This window comes from Notolabrus celidotus, chromosome 13 (genome assembly GCF_009762535.1).
Source record: "Notolabrus celidotus isolate fNotCel1 chromosome 13, fNotCel1.pri, whole genome shotgun sequence".
NCBI classification, from domain to species: Eukaryota; Metazoa; Chordata; class Actinopteri; order Labriformes; family Labridae; genus Notolabrus; species Notolabrus celidotus.
Genome location: NC_048284.1, coordinates 6,462,737 through 6,489,816, shown reverse-complemented (window position 1 = coordinate 6,489,816; position 27,080 = coordinate 6,462,737). Strand labels below are relative to the sequence as shown.

The following is a 27,080-nucleotide window of genomic DNA, read 5'->3' as shown; positions in this document are numbered from 1 at the left end:
CCGACAGGTAATTGCATTGATAATTATTGTATCTGTTGCAATAAATTCAGACTTTTGCTTTGTGATATCGATGAAATTGTGATTTCAGCCTTAGTAAGTAAGCATCTACAGAAGATCTTGTTTGGAAAAAGATGCGTTTTCCCTTAAATCTCTGTTTGATATGCAGAGAGACGGACTAATTCCTGCCATCAAGCTCGAAGTCAGAACTAAAGCTGGCATGGACGGTGTGTGGAGAAAACAAGGAAGCAGCAGGAATTGGCTCCACATAAGCACATCAAGCTGCCAAACTGCATTCATTGGATGAAAAGATTTCAAAGGCTTAAAAATAGGAAAACCTCTGAATGCTAAACCTAACTGACAAACTGCCATATGGTGCTGTAATCATGTTTATGCTTTCTGCATCTCCACATTTAACTCTGCCTTTCACTCATTGACTGGATGGCTGTAAAACACCTGAAGGTCTCTCCTCAGGGCTCTTCGTCATGTTACGCAACTAAATTTGAACATGAATAGTCATTACTTTGAGTGTACACGGCTTTTAAATCACCACATTGTTAACAAAGAGTTACAAACGCCATCCATCAGGCAGCGCCGTAAAAGAACATGGGAAGACGACACCTGGCCCAAAGCCACATCAAATGTAGACAGACCTGAGAGTGCTCCAGGAAACCAGCTCTGCATGAGAGAGAGAGAGAGAGAGAGGAATAATTTCCATAATTCTCAGCTTCAATAACATCCTGAAAGTCAAAACCAAAGCGTGAGACTGTGAAAGCTTCTTCTCTACACTCGCAGTCTAAATTAATCAAGAAAAATTGACTCCACAACTTTTCAATTTCCAGTCTGGACTCCACATGGTGAAAATGAAGTGCCAACTGTGAACATAATAAGGTACTCGGCACGTTGCTTCCAAGCACCTTCATAATTTTTTGGATGGTCACCTCCATCTCACATAGAGGAACATGATTGGTTTTTATGATGCTTGAGGCGGAAACATTAGACCAGGAAGAGGGATTCCTGGAGTTAAGAAACAAGGCCCCACACAGAAGAGACTGTCTTCCTGAGGGACACATTTGCAGGTCTGGCTTTGCTGTGTAGTCGCCATAATCACCCCTTCTCCCTCTGTATTGATTATCGTGTTATTTATTGACCTAAAGGATCCATTCTGTTGTTCTCTGTCCCTCGTTCAATTCCCAGAGGCAGGACGGACACATGCAGCGATTCATTAGGGAAGTAAACACCACCAGCCGCTCATGTGTCCTCTGGGACCTGGAGGAAGAAACGGACTACATCATCCAGGTTCAGTCGATCGGCCTCTACGGGGAAAGCCAAGCCAGCAAGAAGGTCCATTTTCGTACTCTGAAGAAGACGGACCGCTTCCCCTCCAACAGCTCCAACCAAGGTAGGAGGAGTGACCCTGCACATGATGACAAATAATGACAGATTTAACAGTGTTGTTTTTATAGTTTGTGGTGTGCAATGATGTGGTGAACACAGCAAACCACACAGTAACAGATTCCATTCACCATCAACCTGAGTCCAAACTCTCAAAACTGGAATCCTTGTGAAATATTTTAGTCAAATTTGACTTTAGAGTAAACAAACATGGCAGATGATGGGATGGTTATCTAGCTGAACAAAACATGTTGTCAAAACAGTCGAGTTGTTGCCACAAATCAACAAGTCTACCTCAATTCCTGACGTCCGTCTGACTTTGTCTTGTGTATTATTGTCAGCATGGTAGCATTTGTTGTCATTACTTCTTCAGTCAGATTTCTGCTCGATGTTCTACGACAGGGGTTCCCAAAGTGGGAGTCCAGACACTAAAGGGGGTCGCGAGAAGTCTTCCAGATGTTTATTTCTATTTATTTTTTTTTTTTTAAGTTATCTAAATTTGCACATTTTACCCATTGTTGTAAATATAACAGCAAAAGCATCAGTAGCAGCAGGTTCATTCATATCAGCACAGGAAACAGAGCCACATGTGCATGAAGCTAGGCTAATTTTCTGCAGAACACTTGAATAGAGCAGCATTTTAATCACATCCAGGGACAGTGGGGGTCGTGAGTCTTTGGCACTTGTATTTTGGGGGTCACGGCCTGAAAACTTTGGGAACCCATATTCTACGAGACAATCCACAAGGTGTGTGCTCGGCTGTCCTCGGGGTTCCCCCACTCAACAAGATAACTGATCATTAATAGGAATGTTTAATGTAAACAATTTCAAATCAGTGTGGCCACAATATATTCCAGAGCAGACTGAGTGAGGTTCAGTCCGTTTTCAGATACATCACACCAGAGCAAAATCTGGAGAGATCATCTCTAGACCTTCAAAACTTTGCTAACTGTTGTGATAAGGGGAAAATTGGGCCCAAAATCAGCCCAATTATCTTGATTTGTTCACCCTGCTTTAATTAGTAAATGGTAACTGGATTTGGGCTTAAATAGCGCTTTTCTAGTCTTTCTGACCACTTAAAGTGCTTTTACACTACTGGTCACATTCACCCATTCACTCACTGATGGTAGAGGCTGCTACAGTAAGGGACCATCAGTATTAGCTAATCTCATTTATATGCATTCACATTTCTAGCCTGGAGACACAAAGTCTGTTACAACACATAGATACAGTAAGGACAGGAGCAAGAAGAAGGACCTTGATTACTGAAGAAACCCTGTCTCACCATATCACCCAGCTGCGTCTGGTGAAATAGAGAATGAATGTAGGGCTAAACAGAAGGAAGTTCACTCTGCTCCTGAATAGTATGCAACCCAGAAACTTAACCCAACAGGCCTCATTCAATCTAATACTAGGAGACACATAGACACATCATGGTTCCCACTCTTTTCCAGAGATCATTTTCCAGGACATTTCCAGGACATTTTCATTGATGATCAAGCTGGTATGACAGTCTAAATTTAGTTCCTAATTTAGTTCCTAAATAGTTTAATATGTTCCTCTCAGTGGAAGTCTACATTGAAAGACATGTAGTCTATGGCTATCAATGAAATCATCTCTTACATGCTTAAAAATGATGGCAAATTGATAATAGAATAATGCAACCACAGATGTACAGCACTTCACTTTATTAGTGCAACCAAGCAACAATGATGGGCAACATCTCAGCTTTCTCTTTTCTCAAAAAAATATAAAATGAGCTAAGAAGAAAACAAAAGAGCCTGCAAAGGAATCAGGAAGCTGCCTTACTGAAATAATTAAATAATAATAATGATCAGAGGATCAGTGCAATAATGACCTAAATAGAATTGAATGACAAAAATGGCAACAAATGTTTCTCAACTCAACTCAGACTCAAAATATACCTGCTTAATCCTGATATTCATCCTGCTAAGTGGTCGATATAAAACAAAGCAAATGTCATGTTTTTTATTTTAGTTACCGTAAACTGAGAAAATCGCACCGGTGTAAAGACGCACTCTGTATTTGAAGATCTCTCAGAGATTTAAAAAAGTTTAAACTGTCTTCCTGCATGGTGATGTCTATTATGATCAGGGATGTCTACAGCATGGAGTTTCTGTGAAGCTGTGTCGCTCTTTTTGTTCCGTTTGTTTTCACTATCGGGAGTTTGCACTCCTACTAGGTAGAGCAGGGGTTCTCAAACTTTTTGGAGCCAGGGACCCCTTACAGGTGAGAAAACTGTCCAAGGACCCCCTCATAATTGTAACACAGATTAAACACATTAGTGATGTGTCATGATCAAAAGCTGCGGCTCTGAGAGTCGATGCTTTATAGTGAATCAGAGGAGCCGGCTCACATCCAGAGAGAGCCGGCTCCCAGTTTGTTCCTTTCCCTGCTTAGCTCTCACAGTGTTCAGCCCCAGCTCTGCTCACAGCAGAACTTTGTTTTGATTGGTCAGCATGGCGGCCATGCGGCCAATCACATGTGAGGATAATACAGGTGATGGAGGGGAGGCTGTGTATCGTGGCTTCATCTGTTCCTTCTGAGAGGGTTAGGGTTAGGGTTCTTCTCAAAGACCGGGCAAATACTCACTGAGAGGAGAAACCGGATCAGCCAATTCAAGCTGAGGGATCGGATTTTTCTCAATGCCAACCTGAGGACATTAATAAAGTTTGCTCAAGTTTGGTTCTGGTTCAGTTTGCTTGAGTTGGTTCTGTTTCTGTTTACCTGAGTTGGTTCTGATTCTGATTCTGTTTGCTTGAGTTTGGTTCTGGTTTTGGTTCAGTTTGCTTGAGTTCGGTTCTGGTTCGGTTCTGGTTCGGTTCAAGTCTGGTTCGGTTCTGGTTCGGTTCTGGTTCGTTTCTGGTTCTGTTCTGGTATGGTTCTGGTTCGGTTCTGGTTTAGTTCTGGTTCAAGTCTGGTTCGGTTCTGGTTCGGTTCTGGTACGGTTCTGGTTCGGTTCTGGTTCGGTTCTGGTTCGTTTCTGGTTCTGTTCTGGTATGGTTCTGGTTCGGTTCTGTTCTGGTTCGGTTCTGGTTCGTTTCTGGTATGGTTCTGGTTCGGGTCCGGTTCGGGTTCAGTTCTGGTATGGTTCTGGTTCGGTTCTGGTTTAGTTCTGGTTCAAGTCTGGTTCGGTTCTGGTTTGGTTCTGGTACAGTTCTGGTTCGGTTCGGTTCTGGTTCGGTTCTGGTTCGGTTCTGGTTCGGTTCTGGTTCGGTTCCAGTTCGGTTTCTGGTTCAGGTCTGGTTCAGGTCTGGTTCGGTTCGGGTTCAGGTCTGGTTCGGTTCGGGTTCAATTCGGGTTCGGTTCGGGTTCAATTCGGGTTCGGTTCAGGTTTGATTCTGGTTCGGTTCGGTTCTGGTAGGGTTCTGGTTCGGTTCCGGTTCGGTTCTGGTTGAGTTTGATTCTGGTTCTGTTTGCATGAGTTTGGTTCTGGTTCTGTATGCTTAAGTTAAGTTCTGGTTCTAACCCTAACCCCAATCCTAACCCTAACCCTAATCCTAACCCTAACCCTAACCCTAACCCTAATCCTAACCCTAACCCTAATCACAACCCTAACCCTAATCACAACCCTAATCCTAATCACAACCCTAATCCTAACCCTAACCCTAACCCTAACCCTAATCCTAACCCTAACCCTAACCCTAACCCTAATCACAACCCTAACCCTAACCCTAACCCTAATCGTAACCCTAACCCTAACTCTAATCACAACCCTAACCCTAATCATAACCCTAACCCTAACCCTAACCCTAATCCTAACCCTAACCCTAACCCTAATCCTAACCCTAACCCTAACTCTAATCACAACCCTAACCCTAATCATAACCCTAACCCTAACCCTAATCCTAACCCTAACCCTAATCCTAACCCTAACCCTAATCACAACCCTAACCCTAATCCTAACCCTAACCCTAATCCTAACCCTAACCCTAATCCTAACCCTAACCCTAACTCTAATCACAACCCTAACCCTAATCATAACCCTAACCCTAATCCTAACCCTAACCCTAACCCTAATCATAACCCTAACCCTAATCACAACCCTAACCCTAATCATAACCCTAACCCTAATCACAACCCTAACCCTAACCCTAATCACAACCCTAACCCTATTCATAACCCTAACCGTAATTACAACCCTAACCCTAACCCTTATCACAACCCTAACCCTAATCATAACCCTAAGCCTAATCACAACCCTAACCCTAACCCTAATCATAACCCTAACCCTAATCATAACCCTAACCCGAATCATAACCCTAACCCTAATCATAACTCTAACCCTAATCATAACCCTAACCCTAATCATAACCCTAACCCTAATCATAACCCTAACCCTAATCACAACCCTAACCCTAAACCTAATCACAACCCTAACCCTAATCATAACCCTAACCCTAATCACAACCCTAATCCTAACCCTAACCCCAACTCTAATCACATCCCTAACCCTAATCATAACCCTAACCCTAATCCTAACCCTAATCCTAACCCTAACCCTAATCACAACCCTAATCCTAACCCTAATCACAACCCTAACCCTAATCCTAACCCTAACCCTAATCACAACCCTAATCCTAACCCTAACCCTAATCACAACCCTAACCCTAATCACAACCCTAACCCTAACCCTAACCCTAATCATAACCCTAACCCTAATCACAACCCTAATCCTAATCATAACCCTAATCATAACCCTTACCCTAATCACAACCCTAACCCTTATCATAACCCTAGCCCTAGACCTAACCCTAACCCTAACCCTAATCATAACCCTAACCCTAATCACAACCCTAACCCTAACCCTAATCACAACCCTAACCCTAATCATAACCCTAACCCTAATCACAACCCTAACCCTAACCCTAATCATAACCCTAACCCTAATCATAACCCTAACCCTAATCCTAACCCTGACCCCAACTCTAATCACAACCCTAACCCTAATCATAACCCTAACCCTAATCCTAACCCTAACCCTAATCACAACCCTAATCCTAACCCTAACCCTAATCACAACCCTAACCCTAATCATAACCCTAACCCTAATCACAACCCTAACCCTAATCCCAACCCTAACCCTAATCATAACCCTAACCCTAATCACAACCCTAACCCTAATCATAACCCTAACCCTAACCCTAATCACAACCCTAATCCTAACCCTAATCAGAATCCTAACCCTAATCCTAACCCTAACCCTAATCATAACCCTAACCCTAACCCTAATCACAACCCTAATCCTAACCCTAATCAGAATCCTAACCCTAATCAAAACCCTAACCCTAATCATAACCCTAGGATCAGGGTGAGAATGGTTTTGTAACAGAATAAATGCACACATTTGGGCAATTATAAGGCTTCTCATAAAAACACTGTTAAAGAGTTTTCAACACAAACCATTATTTTTTGTAAAATTAAGGTAAAATATACGGCTACAAAAGATCCTAAATTAAGAGCCGTTTCGGGAGTCGAAAGAGACGGCTCTTCTTTGGGGGCCGAGTCAAAAGAGCCGGCTCTCTGTAAAGAGCTGAACTTCCCATCACTAAAGCACATGCTTACTACCATTTGCACTCTTAGTTGCCCTTGGAACTATTTGTATTGTAAAAGGTATCAATTTTCCTGTAGTGGGAATCTCTTAGTAAAGAGAACTTGCTACAGTGGAGGAGGAAGTGCATCTCTGTCTCTATGTCCCCTGTAGAGCAGTGAGCACATAGACGCTCCTCTCTGGGCAGCCATGTCTCCCTGTGTCTCCCTGTCTCTACAGCTAGCTTGTGGTCACTCAGCCTATACCCTCTCAACTTTTGAGAGTAAGCTTTTTGGTAAAGCTTATAGTTAGGGCTACAGGAGAGGGATAAAATGGGTATTAGCATCAATGTTTACATGTTCCAAAAGAAAATAATTTCTACAGAATATAAAACACAAAAAACAATGTTTGTGGTGACATGAAAACAGTTTCTAGTTGTAGTTTGTCTGAGGGATGAGAATCTAACTCCATGCTTGCAAAACCCCTCAACATTGTCTATAGCAGTGGAGCATCAAATCTCAGCTGATGTTTGATTAGAGGTGGTTTAGAGTGTATAAGTAGCCTCCAACCTTTGAAGAGTCATTTTCAGTTAAAAATTCTTTACATGAGCGGACCAATTTGTAGTCTTTATATTTTCCTTATCTCTAGGGCCCATCAGTATCTTCATGATTATTTATCCAACTGTACTTGAGATATTTCAATCTGCACCAAAGTGGTGGATAAACCAACAGACAGCCCAACACTGCCGTACCCAGTGTGGCCCTAGCAGAGTCAATAAGAGATTTATCATGCTAATGAACGTCCACCCAATTATGGATTTGTCGTTACACAAATTAAGATTAATTTGCAGAGTTGTCTAAAAACGACCATTCATTGTGATGAAGAAAAATATATGTGACAGGGTGCAGATCTGAGGCCTTGTTATGTGCTCTGAATGATTTGAATGATGATTTAATTCTATAACAGAATATCTGTGTTCATCATGGTGCTCTGAAGATGCTTGTTTGCAGGGTCATGTCAGTGTTTTGAAGATAATTTTTAATACTCACAAACTAATAATTTAACTGTCAAGGTGTCTGTTTGTCGGGGTCACCACAGGTCACTGCAGGAGCTTTTCCCTTTTCATCTCACTGTTACGTAACAAACAGCTTCGCTTTAATTCTCCTCTATACGGTCTACGCCATGCCTTCTTCCCGAGGCACAAACAGGAGCAAACCCATTACAGATGCTTTTCCTGTTGTTGCACTTAAGCCTCTTTGGGCTGTTGAATGCTTTTAAGCGCCCTGACTTTGAAAATGAAGCACAGCAAAGGCCAGAGCCGGCATAAGTGCGAGTAACCTGAGGCCTCCTCTCGGAGCGTCTCTCTGGGGGGGCCTCTGTGCTCACTCTTCCTGCAGGTTTATTTTCTCCTAGAAAACCAATTCATTATTGACAGACTCTCGGGGCATGGCTGTAAGCAAGCTTCTCTGAATTTATGCAACTCTATATGACTCCGGCTGCCTAATCAGGATTCTGACACGCACTCTAAAACACTTTGGATTCAGTGTCAGGGCTCAGCTCATGGGCTGGGGGGAATTATGAAGAGCGTGACCAACGGAGAATAAGTTCAGTAGCTCTCAATTTCCCACAGCATAGATGATGAAACCCTCTCTGGTTTATATAACAAGCAGTTTTTGGAAGAGTCTGCATTTCAGAAGTAACCAGTCTGCTAATCTCTGCATTAGCTCTGCCATGCTTTAGTAGCTCTCAAAGCCAAATATGTTAACTCTTAAAGTCACCTTGTGTTTGACATTGGTCGAAGACACAGGCCTCATGGTCTGGTTGAGGTTGTTATTGCAGGAACTGCTGATGCAAGTGTATCATAACCGTCTCTCTTCAGCTGACTCAGGTTTGGTAGCATTATTCAAGGTGGCAAGAAGAAATAATAAGGCTCAAGTTCAACACAAGAGCCGGTGCGCTGTCCATTTAGTTAATACAGGAACCAGCATGACTCTCTTCTCCTGATTCGTACATTAAACCCCTCAGGAAATCATTTAATGTGCTTATTTTTAAAGTTTAAAGCGATGGATTTAAGAGAGCTAGCACACCAATACCATCCTCCCAAAGTGCTGAGCATGACAAGATTTAAAGCTACAGCTGCACTACTATCTCAAGACTCTTGGAGAAGCTTCACTATGCAACATTAATCCTCCTTTGAGTCGTCCAAGTGGGTCAGAAAAACAGCCCATTCAGTGGATGAGCTTCATTTGTGAGAGTTTGTTTTTTTGTTAAGTGTGGAGCCATTCAGTGTCAGCTTTCTGTAAATCTAATGCCGTCTAATGCTGACTTCTCATGTCCCGGTTTCAAAGTCCAATCACTTCCATTTCCTTGATGTAACTCTTCCGAAGTCTCCAGCTCAGCTTGTCTTTTTGTGTTGAGCCCTGTGGCGTTGTATATTGTGACTAATTTAGTAGAGACTGCACTTTGTTCACATGACACAGTGACACAAACAGCTTCAACAGAAACCCAATTAGCTTTGCATGTGTGATAGAAAATGTCACAACTGATGTGATCAACAACTTAAAGCTCCTGTGAGGAGTTTTGAGCTGGTTATGAAACAGACTTAAATTAATACTGATGTCTCTGAATGACCCACAAATGCAAAACAAGACCATCAGTGACAAGACTTATAAGTCCTACACAGTTATTTTTAATGCCTGTAACTGATGCAGCGGGTAGGTGTCAGATAAAGCAAGTGATGGCATCCTGAAGTAACAGTGAAGCCACAGCAGAGGTTTATGTCAATCATCAATCAATCTTTATTTGTATAGCGCCAAATCACAGCAAACGTTATCTCAAGATGCTTTACAAACAGAGCAGATCTAGACCACTCTATGTCAAAGTATGAACAGAGACCCAATACCAAGACAGGGTAAGACTCAGTCTTACCCCACCTTAATCCACCATGAGCATTACACCTTGCAGTATTTAGCTAGTTACAGTGGCAAGGAAGAACAACCTTTTAACAGGCAGAAACCTCAAGCAGGACCAGACTCATGTTAGACACATATCTGCCTCGACCGAGTTGGGTCTGGAAAGAGGGATAGAGGAGAATAAGAGATAGAGGGAGCGGTGATAGTGATGAGACGAGTAGTAGAAGCTGTTGCCGCTGGAGTCCAACATGTCTGTATCAAGTGAGTGATACGTTTAGCGATTTAAAGACAGTAGGATGAGAATTGTCATCAGAAAACACTACTATGATAGATCAGAAGAAGATACTACTAATGTATGGGAAGATCAGGAAAGAGATAACAGGTAACTTTGTCCACAGGGGTTGCCAAAATTACACACAGAAGCTTAAATTACTTTGTGAATGAGACACAGCCATAAGCAACATTATGCAACAATTTAATGTTAAAACAACAGCTTGAAAATTATTTCAGTGATACACAGAAACGTAATAGGGAGAAATATTTATCTTTAATTCTCCTCTATCCCTCTTTCCAACCCCAACTCGTTCTCAGCAGATGTGTGTCTAATATGAGTCTGGTCCTGCTGGAGGTTTCTGCCTGTTAAAGGAAGTTTGTCCTTGCCACTGTAACTTGCTAAATGCTGCAAAGTGCTCTGCTCATGGTGGATTAAGATGAGATCAGACTGAGTCCTGTCGGTAAGATGGGACTGGATCTTATCCTGTCTTGATGTTGGGTCTTTGTTAATAATATAACAGAGTACGGTCTAGACCGGCTCTATTTGTAAAGAGTCTTGAGATAACATTACACATGTAACTCTCATTGATTTCCCAAAAGATGGCGGTAACGCTTTAAGGCATGAGTTTCCGGCGATTAACCCTCAAGGCAAACCGCTCCTGTAACTGGTCTTAGTATTCTTAGCAGAGACATCCTTTCAGATGCCGATAAACTTTAAGTGGACTTGGGAGAGAAAGAGAAGAGGGAAAAAGAGGAGTGAGTGGGAGCAAGTATGATCTTTGACTGGTATTAAGAGTGAATCACTCCCTCAAAAGTGTAGTGAGCTGCATGTTGAGTAGCAAATCGGACAAACTCGTCAAAAATATTGCTTTAAATTGATACACTAAAACATCATCAGCATATGACCTGAGGCTACACTGACAAAACTCCACTTACATCTACTGGAGTCAAGCTAATATTGATGTATTGAATATCTCTCTCTCTTGCAAGTGCATATAGGTTCAGAGAAGGTAAAAACATGTACTTCAATATCAACAGTGGACATTTGAATTCTTCTTTGCTGTAGCAAGCTATAAAAAACTTTAGTAACATGCATGTCTGTTGGATCATTTTAAAGAGAAGTGTCAGCTTTTTATACCTTTTGCTCTTACATGCTATAACAAGCAGAAAGAAGTATTTTTAAGTGATAGTAACATTCCTTCTACATTTTAGGCTTTGTTGCATCCGCCAACTAGTATGATGAGCATGTGATATCATTATTGTCCCCGATGGACTTGAACACTGTTTAGAGTCATTGACATGAAATACTGAAGAGCTTTCCTTGGTTCTCTGAAGACTAACCTCCTGACCTCCAGTGCTGAAAAATGAGGACAATGCTGAGGTGCTAAAAACTGCAGTTCCTTGAGTGTCCACTTGAGGCTGGCTCCAAACGTCAAGGAATCTTCTTAGTTGGTATGTTAGGAGGCCTGCTTTTAAAACAGAAATAACATGTTTACAGCCTGGTTAAAAAAATGTGTTTGGTGTATGTAGCTCATTTTTTTATTCTTACACACAGAGCAGGGTTGTTGTTTTTTAAAGGTGTCCACTAAGATGATACAAATGCTAGGAGTTATGCGTTAATTTGCATAATTAGGGGCTAGGGTGAGTGAACCAGTGGATGTGTTTTAGCTGTTTGCCAGGAACAAGCCTGCCTCATGTCCAACCAAATTCCACTAGATCCTTGTCCGGTCCATCTCTGATCCGTCATGGCACCTGATCTGATAGGTTTCTATTTAAGTCAATGTGTTAACTTCCACTGGATCTGCTCTGTTGAGTTCTGGCTCCCCGGATCAGATACGCAAGACTTCTATTTTTGCTAAATGCCAGAGCATGACAAATCAACCTCAACAGGGAAGATGGAGCGGGACAGGAAGTCAGGCACCAAAAGAAACTGAAAACATCTGGTTAATTTTCAGAATAAAACACTCTGTGTTATCACCAGATCTTATTTCACTTAACTACAACAGCAAACCGTCATGATGAGCGGAGCCAGGCCTGGAGTCAGCAGGTCAGAGGTCTTCAGAGGACCAGAAAGACAACATGGATGAGGAGAGGAGGAGGAGAATCCTTGATTCAGTAATCACTGCAGGAAAAGCTTGGTCACATGACTCCAGCTGCCCGGCGGTCCTGCTCCATGCTACATTCTGAAAACGCAGTCGGTGGGTATTGACGGACGAGAGAGCATGGAGCAGGATCGCAGCAGGAAATCAGATGTTACTCTTCTTGGCATGTTGGCTTAGGTTGACCAATAGTTACATTGAGTCAGCATTTCCAATATGGTGCCTTCATAAACCCTCTTCAGTAACAAATGAGGGATGTCACTGAGACTACGCCCATGTTTTATACAGTCTGTGGGTTCTCCTTGAAGTAACTTTTAATATATCCACCACTCCCACACCTCTGGAAACTAAATTTCATTATTTTTTAAAGTTCTGTCTCTTAACAAGCTTTGGCCTGCCCTGAGAGGATGTCTATGATACTTCCTCTTAAAATAGCAACACATGTATTCTTGATGAAACTTAATGCACCTTAATCTAATGTGACTTTTTTGGTTTAGGATCCTGCTGCTGACCATTGTTCCCTAAAAGCCTTTTTAATCTAGCTGAGTCCACGTCACAGAGCCATTTCAGAGATCCTTTGTCACAGCCAAGTGCCTCATATTGAAACTAAATTGATTTGCAGTCTACACAAGGCTTTTTCTGAAAGCCAGAGCTATGATACCCACAAATCAATAATGCTTTATTTATTTCCTCAATGCAATCCCATTTGATAATGTGATTACATATTAGACCATATGTCACTGAATGTACACCTGGTCTGGTCAGATTTAGAATCCATCTTTTTCATATGAATCATTTCCTGGAGGGATACGCAACATATCATGCTGAAGAATTTGAATTTAAATAGGCTGATGTGGATTTTTTTGTTCCCAGGATCAATATGCCTTTCCAGAGTCTATTTCAATTCCATTAGCTCTATGGAAAGCTTTTAATCAGAGCATTTATTTATGCACTTTGCCTGTCATTCAAAACAGATCATGTTGTGTTGTGAAAGGAGATTGGAAACTTGCAGAAATAGATAAAGGAGCTAGAGGAATGAAAACATTTCTGTTGTATGATGACCCTTTTTTTTTTTAGCTTTACCTAAATATAAGCAGAAAAACAACTAAATTTTGAGAAACACAGGGCTCAAATGTAATATTTGTTGTACTATATGTGATTTTCTTCTGTCAACAAAGTGGTGAAATTAACGTTTGTGTTTTGAAATCTTAAAACGTGTGATCAAAATGATTCTCCTACAAATTAACCCACTCACCGTGTTACCTGAGCCACACGGCTGTCAAAGTGTTTCACACACGGGAGAAACAAAAGAGTGATTTCAAAGGATGAACGCCTTCAGCAGTGAAAGCTAACGAGGTAGGAGGTCCCCTTAGACACAATTACTGCGCGATACCTCAAAGAGATGTCAAGCTGTCTTTGCTGAGTCAGAACACACACCTAGACTCTCTCATTAATACACTGAGATAAAGGAATTCTTCACTGTTTGATCCCTGCCGAATATTCCTTTGACTCAGACACCATTGAGCATTTGAAGTTACAAGTTAACTCGCTGGTTTGCTGACAGTGGGATATTATTTTGTATTTTTAATTGGTACATTTACAAAATAATGCTCTCCAACTATCCAGATAATTTAGGATTTGTTCAAATACTTTTGAAGTCTTTTGTGTTCTAGCAATTACCAATTTACTGTGCAGGTTTTCAGCTTGGACAATTTACTGTTGTAGTTGAAGGTCAGTGGTGTATTCAGGAGGGGTGAGTCATGGTTTTTGAATAGCTGTTAATTTATAAAAGATTAAAAGGTTCGTGCAACTATTATCTCATCTTAAAAATGTTATTTTCCTCCTTTTTAACTGGCTTTAATACAGAACAAATACACCATGGCATCAGCCCATCTAAAAGCTGTTTGCCTACTGCCAGTTAATCACAAAAATTAATTCATTATTGGCAGGAACAAGGCAACATGTGCTGTGATGTGAGAGATGCTCACATCATGTTGAATCCAGGCTTGGCTCAGTGGTCAGCGTGATGCAGTCTGTGGCCTCTGTTACTGTTTAACAGTCTGATGGCGGTGGGCACAAAGAAGCACCTGAAGCGTTCAGTCTGGCACCGTGTTGGAATGATACGTTGACTGAACGAGCTCCCCATCATGGAGAGGGTGAGAGGGGTTGTCCAGGATGGCTCATCATTATGACATTTTGTTGTTATAGTTAAGTGAAGTGTGATTTGGCGTCAACACAAAGTAATTTATTCTGAAAATTAACCAGATATTTTAATGTTGTTTCATTGTCTGACTTCCTGTCTTGCTTGAATTCATGCACCATGCTCTGGCATTCTGTAAAAAATAGAAGTCTTGAATATCTGTGGAGGGTTCGGGATTGTCTGAGTTGAGACGGAACAGAAACACAATGCAGTGGAGCCAGTGGAAGTTAACACATTGAGTAGAATTGAAACCTATTAGCTCTGGTGTCATGGGGAAGCGACCTTGAAATAGTCATCTATGCTTTCATTTCGTCCCGCCTTGACTATTGTAATTCCTTATATTCTGGAATCAGTCAGTCGGCCTTGTCCCCCCTGCAGCTGGTCCAAAATGCTGCAGCCAGGCTTCTGACTGGTACCAGGAAGAGGGATCACATCAGCCCCGTCTTGGCCTCCCTCCACTGGCTTCCAATTCGCTTCAGAATTGATTTTAAGATTTAGCTTTTTGTTTTTAAAGCTCTAAATGGTCTGACCCCTCCCTACATAACTGACCTCCTGAGCCCTTACAAAACCTCCAGGCCTCTGAGGTCTTTTGACATGGGTCTTTCCTGGCAGATCCCCGGTCAAAATATAAGCTGAAGGGCGACCGCGCTTTTAGTGTCAAGGCCCCGCGTCTTTGGAACAGCCTCCCCTCCTCAATCAGAGCCGCCCCCTCTGTCGACTCTTTTAAGACTCTCCTCAAAATGCACTTTTATATTTCAGCATTTGAGTCCTCTAGCCCTGATTAGGGTCTCATTTCCAATGCTGTGCTTTCCTTGTCGTTTGTTTGTCTCTTTTTAAATGATTGCTTGTTTGGTCTCACATTGTGTTTTTTATTTATTGTACAGCACTTGGTCAGCTTCTGCTGTGTTTTATAAATAAATTTGACTTGACTTGACTTGAAGCACAAATGGACCCAACACAGATCTGATGAAACCTCCCTGTGCATTTTTGCTTCAAAATGACATTGTTCCAAAATGTTCCCAGCGATGGTTCAACCATCAGCTGAATCATTAGATTTAGATAATGTAACATAATCAGTAAACCAAACATGAATAAGTGTATGATTGATTTTCAGCTGAGTCACATCCATAGACAGCACAACACTTCACAAGTGTAGCCAAATCAGAGCTCCCCCTAGTGGCTGGTTGCAGTATAGGTTATAAAACCTGCTTCCACCATAATAACAGATGGAACATGGGTCAATTTAGAACATTTAAACGCACCTTAAATACTTTTTTCTCAAACATTTTGTGGGGTTATTTGATGCTAAAAAGAGGCGATGTGACTTCCTAAAGTAATCAAATTATTTATCATGTTGTAGTTAAGGTAGGGAGCCCCCTAATGGCAGATATAACATGGTGTGTGTTCTACATGTGTGACAGGTAGCTGGAGAATTAGGCTAATTTAGTCGAAAGGGTTTGACAGTGTAAATAAACACAAATCTAATTGCTTAGACTCAAGGAGACATAACGCAGGAATAAATTACATGATGCATCGTTGTGGCATCAGAACAGCCCCCCTGGTGAGTTGTTACATAGTTCCCCGACACGGTTCACGGCTACGAACAACAACATGGGATTTGTGGAGAGTGGAAGGAAGGTCGACTAATTATCTCAACACAAACTGTTCTCTGCAGCCGAGGCAACTCAATATGCTCATTCTCCTCCGGCAGAGTCACACCACACATTGGAGTGTGCTCACAACATGAAATATGTATGAAACGGCAGAGAAGGACGTGGATTCAGGTCATCCTGCTCATCGCTCACTGCATCGTGTATAAACATTCATATACATCCTGCGTGCTGCACAGTCGGCACAAACAAAAACTCTTTGAAAGTTAAGATTCACTCGATCAAAACTTGAAACTGTCTAAAAGTTGGAACAAAGATACAACAGCCTCAAAGACTGCATTCATTTCGACAGGTCCCTCATGCACTGCCATTATCCCAACACTCGTATCCTTAGATTTTCAATGCATAGACATAACTGAGAAACAATGTCAGGATGTAAAACTACTCTTCTTCTGAGATTAAAGGTCAGAGTTTGGTGCAGCAGCTCAGTCTCTCACAGGAGGAAACGGTCTTGACTTCCTAGAAAGACTTGTGAGTTGGTTTTTCATTTGAGCAGTGGAAGAAAGTTTACCATTGAGTGGGTTGGGTTCAGACAGATAGAGCAGATGTGAGATTAATAAACTGGAGAAGAAGTCAGCAGCTCTGACCCAAGTCCTGATCTGACATTTAAGTGTAATGTGCAGGCTAATATGAAATCTACAGCTCACTGAGCGATGGGCAGATGCAGGAGGATATTGATGAATCTTATGTTGTTGAAAAGTTGGATGTATTTTGTGAAGTTTATTTTTACAGAACAGTACAAAATATGTCAAGGTTTGGAGATGTGATCATGTCTGGTGTTCATGCTGACTGTGTACTGATACCAAGAGACTACAAGGAAATATCTTCCTTTTTGGAATACATTTTAAGTTGAGTGTAAACCTACATGCACCAAATGACCTAAAAGCATTTCTACAAGGTAACATGTAAAGAGGCTACTATGGCCAATCTTGAACCTAGGGATGTCCGATCCTGATCTCAACTATCGGATTGGAGCCAATCTGGGCGATTTTTAATTGATTTGTGATCGGCATTTGAGCCGATAATCTCATGCGATCATTTACATCCGCTGCCACTGAACACAACTTGCAGCTGAAGGCTAACACGCAAGTGTAATTGAACGTTCTGAGTTCGCTTAACCGTGTTTACATAATGAGAAAAAAATTAATTGGACATTGATGTAAAACTCAAGCCATGAGCTGAATGGAATAAACATAAAACAATTACTTATTTTTGTTCAAAGAAAAAAAACAGTGTGCAACTCAACTCTCATTTTTTTTAAGTTATATTTTTGGAGCATTTTTGTCTTTATCGGATAGGACAGCTGAAGAGAGACAGGAAATGTGGGGATAAGAGAGAGGGGGAGGACATGCAGTAAATGGTCGAGGCTGGAATCAGACCTGCAACCTCAGCTACGAGGGCTATAGACTCTGTATATGGGGCACGCGCTTAGACCGCTAGGCCACTGGTGCCCCGGCGCTCAACTCTCCTACGTCTTGTACAACTGTTATCTAGGCAAACACAAGTATTGGACCAGGACCAAAAAGCTGATCGGGAGTTCCCTACTCAAAACCCATCGGCTGTCACCTGACACTATAATAATCCTCTAAGAATGATGGCCCAGTTCTCTGAATTGTTCGCTATATACAACTTCCAGCCAAGACTTAACTTTCCAGAGGCTGCGTTAACAGTCCATGTAGAAGCTATCACACGTTCAGATCAACGGTAAAGCCCCTTAAGATCTGTCTGCAAACCAAACACCGTCATTTTTTGGTTTATTTAATATTTAGATATTTCTCATTATCTGTTTCTGGTGAGTCCCAGTTTCACTGTAAATAGTGGGTTATAGAGCGGCTTTAAACTGGATTATTTTAGCTGTATGAACTAGCTACACAATATCTTAAAACCATAAGCAGTAGTGCTAATAGCAACAGTGTTAAAAGGTGTGTTAACTGCAAAGCTCTGACGAAGAGGAGAGCTGAGTGAAGATAGAATTGTCTCATAAATATTCCTGCAGGAGTTTAGTTCACCTGGTCTAACTTTACCTTCAGTGGAAATGTTCAGTTTGCATTAAAGTCCTGCTCACCCTGTCTGGAATCTAATTCCCATCACCACCCATTCACTATACACTATCCCTAACATTGTCACTGACATCAGTTCATTTTTTATACGTATTCCCCTCATAAAACACATCTTTTTCCTTTTACACTACACATTACACTTTTTAATTTTGCTTGACCTCCCTTACCCCCCCTTCATCACACTGCTAAAATCATAACATCATATTTGACCTCCCACCCTCAGATCTGTCGTGTAGAGAGAGCTGACAGTCCAGTGTTTTGGGCCCAGCTTCTCGACAACTTGATTCACTAAAAGAGGCAATTGGGATGAGTGGTGCTTTGGACCGGTTCCACCCATGCGGGTAAAGAGATAGTCTGAAGAGTGGAAATCGGCCCAATAGTCAATCCACTTAAAGGAGGATTAATGCTACAGGGTCATGTGGGAATGCCCACCACATTTTCTTACTACTACAGTTTTTGTTTAATGGCATAGAAGTCTCAAGAGAAAGAAATGTTAAGAGATGATGTTATCAGTGAAACCAAGAACTACAATTCCCTTTGTAAAGGTTGAAGGGCTCAGGTTTCACATCTGATTGTCTTATGTATCTGATATTTACTACATTTTATATCAATAACAAGAGAAGGACATAATATTTGGCACTTTGCCGACTGTATTTTGTATTTAAGAGTCTTTATCTCAACTGTCTCTTCTGTCTCCTTTCCTAGATGACCCCACCGTGCAGGGCCTGGATAAATCCCGGCATCTACAAACAGGAGAGATGATCATAATCGTGGTGGTCCTGGTCATGTGGGCAGGTAGGTTTGAAGTCTGAGTGAGGACTGAGTGTGTTAAATGAGGTCAAAAAAACAAAAAGCAAGAAGAGGGGAAACACTTTGAAGGGCATGAACCTCTATTTTTATAATCAGCGTCTTATTCAGAGGAGTATAATCTCACTTGAAAATCATATTTCCTGTGTAAACTAGGACAGCTTTGGTTGTTTCACATGGGAGATCTCTGTGTTTTTTGTCCTTGTTTCTCTTACTTGTCCTGAATTCGCTTCACCAATACCAATTTAGCACCAGTGAATTAAAATTTCATAGCAGTGAGGTTTCAAGCTTGTGTTGCCGAGCCTCTGTTGATCAAATCTGATTAAAACACTCTCAAATGTCAACAAAAAGAAACGATCGGCTGAAGATTTGAATTACCTCTCTCAATGAATAATAACTCAGGATGTTTTCCACCAAATATGAACTCTCATTGTTGCGTATTTACTCGTACATATTTCATCTTTTGGGTTTCTTTTATTTTTTAAGATTGTTTTGGGACCCTTATTGAGAGGACCACACAGTAGATAGAGTAGGAAACTGGGATGGGGGAGTGAGGGTAGGAAGAGGAAGGATTTGTTGATATCTGAGGTGGCCAAAACGGAGGGGGAGTAGCATTAAATAAAAGCCTTCAGTCAGCTGCAGTGAGGGGAATGGACAGCCTGGGAGGGAGAGACCATCAGGAAGTTAAGTTGGATTGGCATGTGGAAAAGAGCGGAGACAGGCTTAGTTTCCTCATTAAGTCCACTTACAATACTCTACCAAGCTCCAGAAAACTTCACCTTTTATATGCCCCAAATTGGAGTCTGCAGCACACCCTGTCTGGTTGCAAAATAGCACCGACTCAGGGCTGTAACAAGTCAAGCTGGTGAAAGTCCTGCAGATGTGAAGACTGGAAGAAACCAGAGATCAGCTTCTAATACCTCAGCAGATGATCCACTTCCCTGGATAAGGAGACAAGGCAGAGGACATCACCCGGAGAGACTGATCAGCCATGACAACTGATTGCTAATGGAGCATGAGAGCCGAAGTTGCTAACTGAAATCTGTACAACCGTTTTCAGACCAGACGTTGATCTATGGTCCACCGCAGCAGAGCTCTCTGTCCCGTGGGAGGGAGAGATGAAGAAATGTGGACACATACACAGAGCTGATGGCTGAGTACAGGGAAGCAGTGTGGTTAGCTGTCAGCCACCCTGGAGCAGTCTGCTGCCGAGATTTTGTGGGAACATGCACCCAGCACTTCTTGAGGAGTGTGGAAGTGTCTGCTCATAAATTCGTAAAGGTCCTCAAAGAGCTGGTCGTGGAGGCAGAGCAGGCAGGACCGAGCGTGAGGAAAGCAAGAGTCAGTGAGGTGACGTCCCCACTGTTGATCCACCACCACGAGATGTTCCGGGTTAATAGAGCGAAACATCAATGAAAGGTGTCCTCTGGCTGATGACCCTGCAGCTGTTTGGATTGCACCAGGCAGCAATGCTCAGCAGGTAGCCTCTTACCTGTGCCTCTACCTTACATATTCATTTATAAATATAGAATCTTTTGGGGAAGTACTTTTATTTAAAGATTTTTTAGAAGGTTTTGTGCCTTTATTGAGGGGACAGCACAGTGGACAGAGTAGGGAACAGGGATGAGGGAGTTTGGGGGTGACATGCAGCAAATAGCCGAGTGCTGGAATAAGGGATGTGCATGTTTAGTCGACTTCAGGATTTAACGTCAACCCCCTTGCTAGTCGGTTAATTAATTAACAGTTTCTTTATTGTTGTAGGCCCAAAATGTCGGTCTTATGTTTAGTCTAAGCTGCCACCTGCCACTAGACAGAGCTGTAACTCCAGTCAATGGCTACTGCCACAGTGCTATAATACTCTACTACCTGGATGTAAACAAACACAGGTGATGGGTGACATTTCATACTCTGGCGCAGTTTGGCAGTATTTTCATTGAGAAAATGGAGATATTGTTGTCTGCAGGCTGTGTCTGGTTAAACTACAACATGTTATCTGTAAAGAAGTTCCCCAAAGGGACAATAAAGTCTAAAGTCTAAACTGGTATATAAACACTCAACCAAAGCAATGTGTAACCAGCACAAGTATGTGGACATAAACAATTAGGGTGGTGCTAGCTCTGCTATTGTTAGCCAATCTGCAAATCAGTTTGACACCATTGACCCAGACACTGAGATCCCCTGTTTAGCCGTGTTGGATGCATTGTGCTCGATTCTGACTCTTCTCTGATTTTTTTCTTACCTTTAGACTTAAAGCTAGGGTTGGTAGTCACGAAAACTAGCATGAATTTGAATGTAGCATTTCCTCAGGACTCCGTCTACAACTCATGTCTCACTCAGCGGTAAGAAAACACCAAAACATTATCATAGGGAAAGTTAAAAACACAAACAAACATGAAATGTACGCGCAGGAGGCAGGCAGAATAGCAGGACGGGATTTCATTGGTTTCATATTTTGGCTCCTGATGGCAGGGATTGGTTGGTGTTTTCCCAGGTTTACTCCGGCTGTAGATAGTGGCTTTTTTTCACTCTTTTTTAAGAACACATCATGTATTGATTGCCATTGGGACATAAATATCATTTTAACCAGTATAACAAAAAGTGAATCTAAATCTGACTACCAACCCCAGCTTTAAGTCACTTATTTGGAATTTAGATTGCCATGTAATTGACCAAGAAATAAGCCACTTTGGATCACCTGAGGGAATGAAAACCTGGGCTGCTGCTTCAAGGGCGAAAGTTGCTGTAAATGCAATGCATGATTTAACAGCTAGGCCAAACCTGGGCCTTCTAAACTGGATTATTTTAGAGCTTTAGGTAACATAAAGAAACATGAATGAGCAGGATTCTCATATATTGTAACGGGAGATTAACCGAGTTTAAAATTAGGACAACATTTTAGATTTCTGCCACACTCAAGCTCAAGCAACTGATTGTTTCACCTGCAAAGGCAGTGATAGTCTGTAGACCAATCATAGTCAACCTGAGCTATTGACGGTTACTAATAGGCTGGTCATAAATCCATGAAAGTCTAACACTCATGAAGTTAATAACCAAATGTTAACTGTTGTAACCATCAGTGAAGTGACATTAAAATCCTGCCTAACAAGCTGAAAGATAATTGGATTTTCTGATGGTTCTGCAGAATATTAGAATTTATTGTCAGCTTCAATGATGCACATCTGAGTGAGGTTTTTCACACCGTACACAATCTTGAAGCTACGTCAATATCGACACACCAATCAATACGCCTCTAACCAATAAACTGTCATCCAACGCAAGACCGAGTATCCCCATTTAGAGGATGTTCAGAGTCCATAAAACAAAGTAACACACGCTCAGAAATAAATCCATCAACCCCTGACATCCCGTCTCTTTGAGGCTTTTTCAAAACATCACGCTTCTCTGAGCTTCTCTGCACGGCGGCTCCTCTTCTGAGTACGAGTTTTCTACCAGGAAGTGTGCTGATAAATGAAGTGTTGCGGCACAATGAGAGGTGGCACATCTGACGGGCTGCCAGGAGCAGGGCTTCCCTCCCACGAGCACCAGAGTGAGATGTTAAATAATACTAATGAGAGAAAACCAAAGTAACACGGAGGCTGCACAGAGTGGGAGTGAAAGACTACAAACAACTCATGTGGCTTATTCATAATGGACTGCTCATCAGAGGTCATCTAGTTCTGTGCATCAAACACCTCCACAAGTAATAATCTGAAAAACACTGCTTGTTTCTGTTATTATTTGATCTTTCTTGTCTTCTTTGTTTTCATTTGATATCACTGAAATATGTTTGTGTCATAAAGATTTCAAGAAAATGTTGCCAAAGCATCAACTAATGATTTGTCTAAATAATACGACAGTATAAAACTACAGAAATAAAAAATTAACACAGCATTAAGAAGGCAAGTCATTCTACAAATGAACTCTTGACAAGGCTCATGTTAATTAGAAACCATTCCAGGAGACCACTTCATGAAGCAGACTGAGAGAATACCAAGAGTGTGCAAAGCTGTCATGAAGGAAAATGGGGGGCTACTTTACAGAATCTAAAATATAATAACACTTTTTTTGTTAATTAAATAATTCCATATATGTTCTTTCATAGTTTTGATGTCTTTGGAATTCATCTACAGTGTTTCAAATAATTAAAATAAATACAAACCCTTGAATGAGAAGGTGTTTCCAAACTTTGGACTGGTAGTGTTTATATATATATATAGATATGCGTGTATCTGAGGTTCTGTCTGTTACCTCTGCTGCTTGGTCTAGGGCTAAATAAGTAATTTAATTTCTACAGTAATCAGATGATTTAATATTATGTAAGCTCATCTGCTGTGCTGATTAGTCTCTGTTCTGTTTTAAGAGTGTGGTATTTTAGTATTAGAACATGAATCATTGATTTTAATTTATTTAATTTTCTGTCCTGTAGCTAAAAATAATTCCTGCTGGTGCTATGTTTTCTTATTTTGTGCTTAAGCAGCTTGTCTTAACCATTGGCCGTCTATAAAGGGTGTACAAATGGTTAATACAGCTCTTTATTTTGTTGCACATCATAGAGACAGTATTGCATTGACTTGATAAAATAATCTGCTCTGTTATCATGAATTAATAAGATTACTGTACCTCAAAAACTCAACAGGGCTCTCTCACTTGTTTGTGGTATGTAGTGAGTCTGAATGCATTTCAGATGCATCTTATGTCCATGAAGCCGCCATACAGCCTCAGCTGATCCTGGAGAAACACTGCGATGTCTAGCACGTCAGATTTGATGTTACAGGGGGGCTGATTATTTATAATAATCCTTCTCAATTAAAAACATTCCTCTTTTTAGCTGCTTACTCCGCCCCTTAAATGGATACAAACCCAATCTCAACCTTAGTTTTTTATTTGTGTACTTACAAACTTTGAATTTCTTTTAACAAACTGAGTTTTAATGACATTTTTTCTGGAAAAAAAATCTGAGTTGTCAAATTTCACTAAAACCTTTATATCTCAGCCTCTGGAGCAGATAGAACCATGAAATGAAAACCATTTGATAGTTTAGAAATTGGGCTTTAATTGGAACATCATTACTTTGCTCTTATGTGCATTAAAAAATTTCAAAAAATCATCAAACAACATAAATATTAAAAATATAAATTAAAATGATTACAAAATATTTTTTCCTGCAAGCGCATTTCATTGGTCACATGTCTTTGAAAAAAACTCCCAAAACATGCACATCATTCCACCCATGGTATTTCAGCAAATCACAGCGCATTTCATTAGTCACATGTCCTAAAAAGAAATACCAAAACATGCACGTCATCCCTGTCATGTGTATTTCAGCGAATCACAGTGCATTTCATTAGTCACATCACTTGAAAATGATGACACCGTCTGAAATGACCTACACATTTCATCCAGTCTTAAAGGGATAACCGCGTATACGTTGCATCTGGTCTAAATGGGTTAAACTAATTTTACTTCTTTCTTTCTTGATCTTAGATTTTAAAATATTTTAAGTTTTCATGCTAATGTTGTTTAATGTCATATTTTAAATTTGATATGTTCTGACAAGGTATGGCATTATGGAAGTAACCTGATATTGTATCTATAATTAGATGTTGGGCATACAGACATCCTGCAGGGGTCTCAAGAGGTCTGAGCCAGCTTCAGGCTGCGACTCGACACAGAAAAGACTTATCAAACATTTAAGAACAAGTAGCCGCCGCCGGCAGTCTCGGTCTTTGAGGGTTAACTTTTGAACCGCTAATCCTATCAACAAGCTTTAAAAACTCAGTTACAGCAGACATTCTCAGCTTCCCACTGATACCACATTTGTATCATTCAGCATATTCAAAATAAATCCAGGAGAGTGGCGCCCCCAAAAATGGTCTAGGTCTTTAAGGGTTAAAGTGTGAGTCTTAATCCTTGGGAAGAAGGTCTGAGAGTAATTGAATGATTAAAAGGTTCATTTAAGACAATATCAGTTGTGATTCTGTGGCCGGCGGGACAGAGAAGTCTCTGCAAGTTACTGACTTCAGAGCAGTGAAGGGGGCTGATTATTTAGAATAATCCCTCTTAATTTAAATTAATAATAATAATAAGACCCAACACTAATTACTATTTACTATGTACGTTAAGTTAGAGAGAGAGAGAGAGAGAGAGAGAGTATGTATGTTTTTGTTTTGTTTTAACTCTGTAAAGCACTTTGAATTGCTCTTTTATGAATGGTGCTTTATAAATAAACTTGCCATGCCTACATTAGAATCCCTGCAAGTCCTGATGTGCCCGCACTAAGTCAAAAAAATGATAACAATACCATCCCTGTTTTGTAAAGACTCAATCTCTCAATGTCTCAAATAATGCTGAATTAAACTAAACAGTCAGGGCATGTTTACTTCCTTAAGTGGCCTCTAAGAGCTTCTGCTGGGGTACCAGTGTCTCATTAGTTAAGAAAACACAGCAGATGTTTTAATCTTTATAAAACTTTTCATATGATTCTGAAACTATCTCGTAAATCCAGAACAACTGAGCAATTTCTGTCTCAAGGGAATGCAATCTGCTCCCTTACATCTGTTGTTAAAACCTAAACAGTTATAATTCAGAGGAACCTGTTCTTCATTTAGGGACATTATACTTCAATCATTTGCAAAACAAACCAGTCAAAATGTGGAAATTCCCCTCACGAGTGTGTCTGTGCCAGCATGCAGAGCACATCCATCGTTCAGGAATAATAATTTTTGTAATTAAATGAGTTATGCCGGTGAATGTGAGTATTTCTCCCCGCTCTCAGGCTGTCATTACCAGGACCGCGCATCAGTTTCTGAATATTTAATGATGGCGTGCTCATAGAAATTCATAACCTCAGTGAAGCAGGGAAGTTAATTGTAAGCGAGGAGCATTCATTCGAACTGGAAGCAGAAGTGCATCTGGCAGATTGTAAATGGTAAGAAAAAGCAGAGCCCACAGAGAATTACTGTCTTCAAGCTTCCAGATTAAGGCTCAGCCATCCCACTCTCATGGGAGCAGAATTCCATTATCCACATGGCCTTTCAACGTGCGCGCCGAGAAGAAGCAGTGACATGTCTGAGAGTGACAGTGACTGAATTCCTTTCCTCTCTTCTCTGTGTGTCTGTGTGTCTGTGTGTGTGTGTGTGTGTGTCCGTGTCTCACCTCCTGCCAGCTGTTATTGCCCTGTTCTGCCGGCAGTATGACATCATCAAGGACAACGACTCAAGCAACAACAAGGAGAAGGCCAAGCCGTCGTCGGAGAGGAGCACGCCGGAGCACCACAGCGGAGGGCTGCTGCGGAGCAAGGTGAGCATGACTTCCTCTCAAGACACACAGGCTGACATCTCCATCACTTTGAATAGATGTATCTCCTGCATACTGAAAACACACACACTCACACACACTCACACACCCTTCCATGTGTGACACAAGATTGGCTCCGGTGCTTCGGTGCGTCCTCCTCAAAGGCCTCTTTCAGCAGCTGTATGTGTACACAAACACAGACAGACGTATCAGCATCCATATAAATCACTTTGTTGTGCCGCTGTGACAACACAGGCTTTTCTCACAGCAGACATTTTGACACAGCAGGAGAAGCACAGGTGGTGCTAATAACATTAACAATGGATTTATCCCAGGAATCAGTGACAGCGTGACACAGCCAGCATGCACAACACCCCAACCCTGGAGCTGAGGATGGAACACAGCCATCATTCATTTTAGTATTCATAACTGTGCTCTCCACACATACAGAGACGTGTTAAAGTATATATTATTAATAATAATAATAATTCATAGGATTTATATAGCGCTTTTCTTGATACTGAAAGTTGCTTTACATAAAATAAAAGTAAAATAAAACAGGTAAATAAAATGTATGCATCATTTAGACTAGGGGTTCCCAAAGTGTGGGTCGAGACCCCCCGGTGGGTCGTGAGACACAAGTGGGGGGTTGTGAGATGTCTTCCAGAATGTTTTTTTTTAAGTTATGTAAAAATATTTATTTTTATTTATTTTAGTTTATTTACCTTGTTGTCTTATTTTTTATTTGTTTTAGAACTTTATTTTCAGTTTTTTGTTATATATCAAGACAAGAAAACAAACAGACAAACTGCAATAAAAA

The 27,080-nt window shown here is 41.1% G+C and overlaps 1 protein-coding gene and 1 long non-coding RNA gene across 2 annotated transcripts in view; one reads left to right on the top strand and one right to left on the bottom strand.

Moving 5' to 3' along the window:
- Positions 1–27,080, top strand: part of fndc4a (fibronectin type III domain containing 4a) — a 57,541-nt gene that overhangs the window by 21,937 nt on the left and 8,524 nt on the right. The window contains exons 3-5 of the mRNA XM_034698989.1: positions 1,195–1,399; positions 18,863–18,952; positions 26,130–26,263. Coding sequence (XP_034554880.1) covers positions 1,195–1,399; positions 18,863–18,952; positions 26,130–26,263 — 429 coding nt within the window. The remainder of the gene's footprint in view (positions 1–1,194; positions 1,400–18,862; positions 18,953–26,129; positions 26,264–27,080) is intronic.
- Positions 106–26,434, bottom strand: LOC117823763. Its single transcript, XR_004633490.1, has 3 exons — positions 26,120–26,434; positions 11,470–11,597; positions 106–1,414 (listed from the first exon to the last, which is right to left on the bottom strand). It is a non-coding gene; the product is annotated as an uncharacterized LOC117823763 (long non-coding RNA).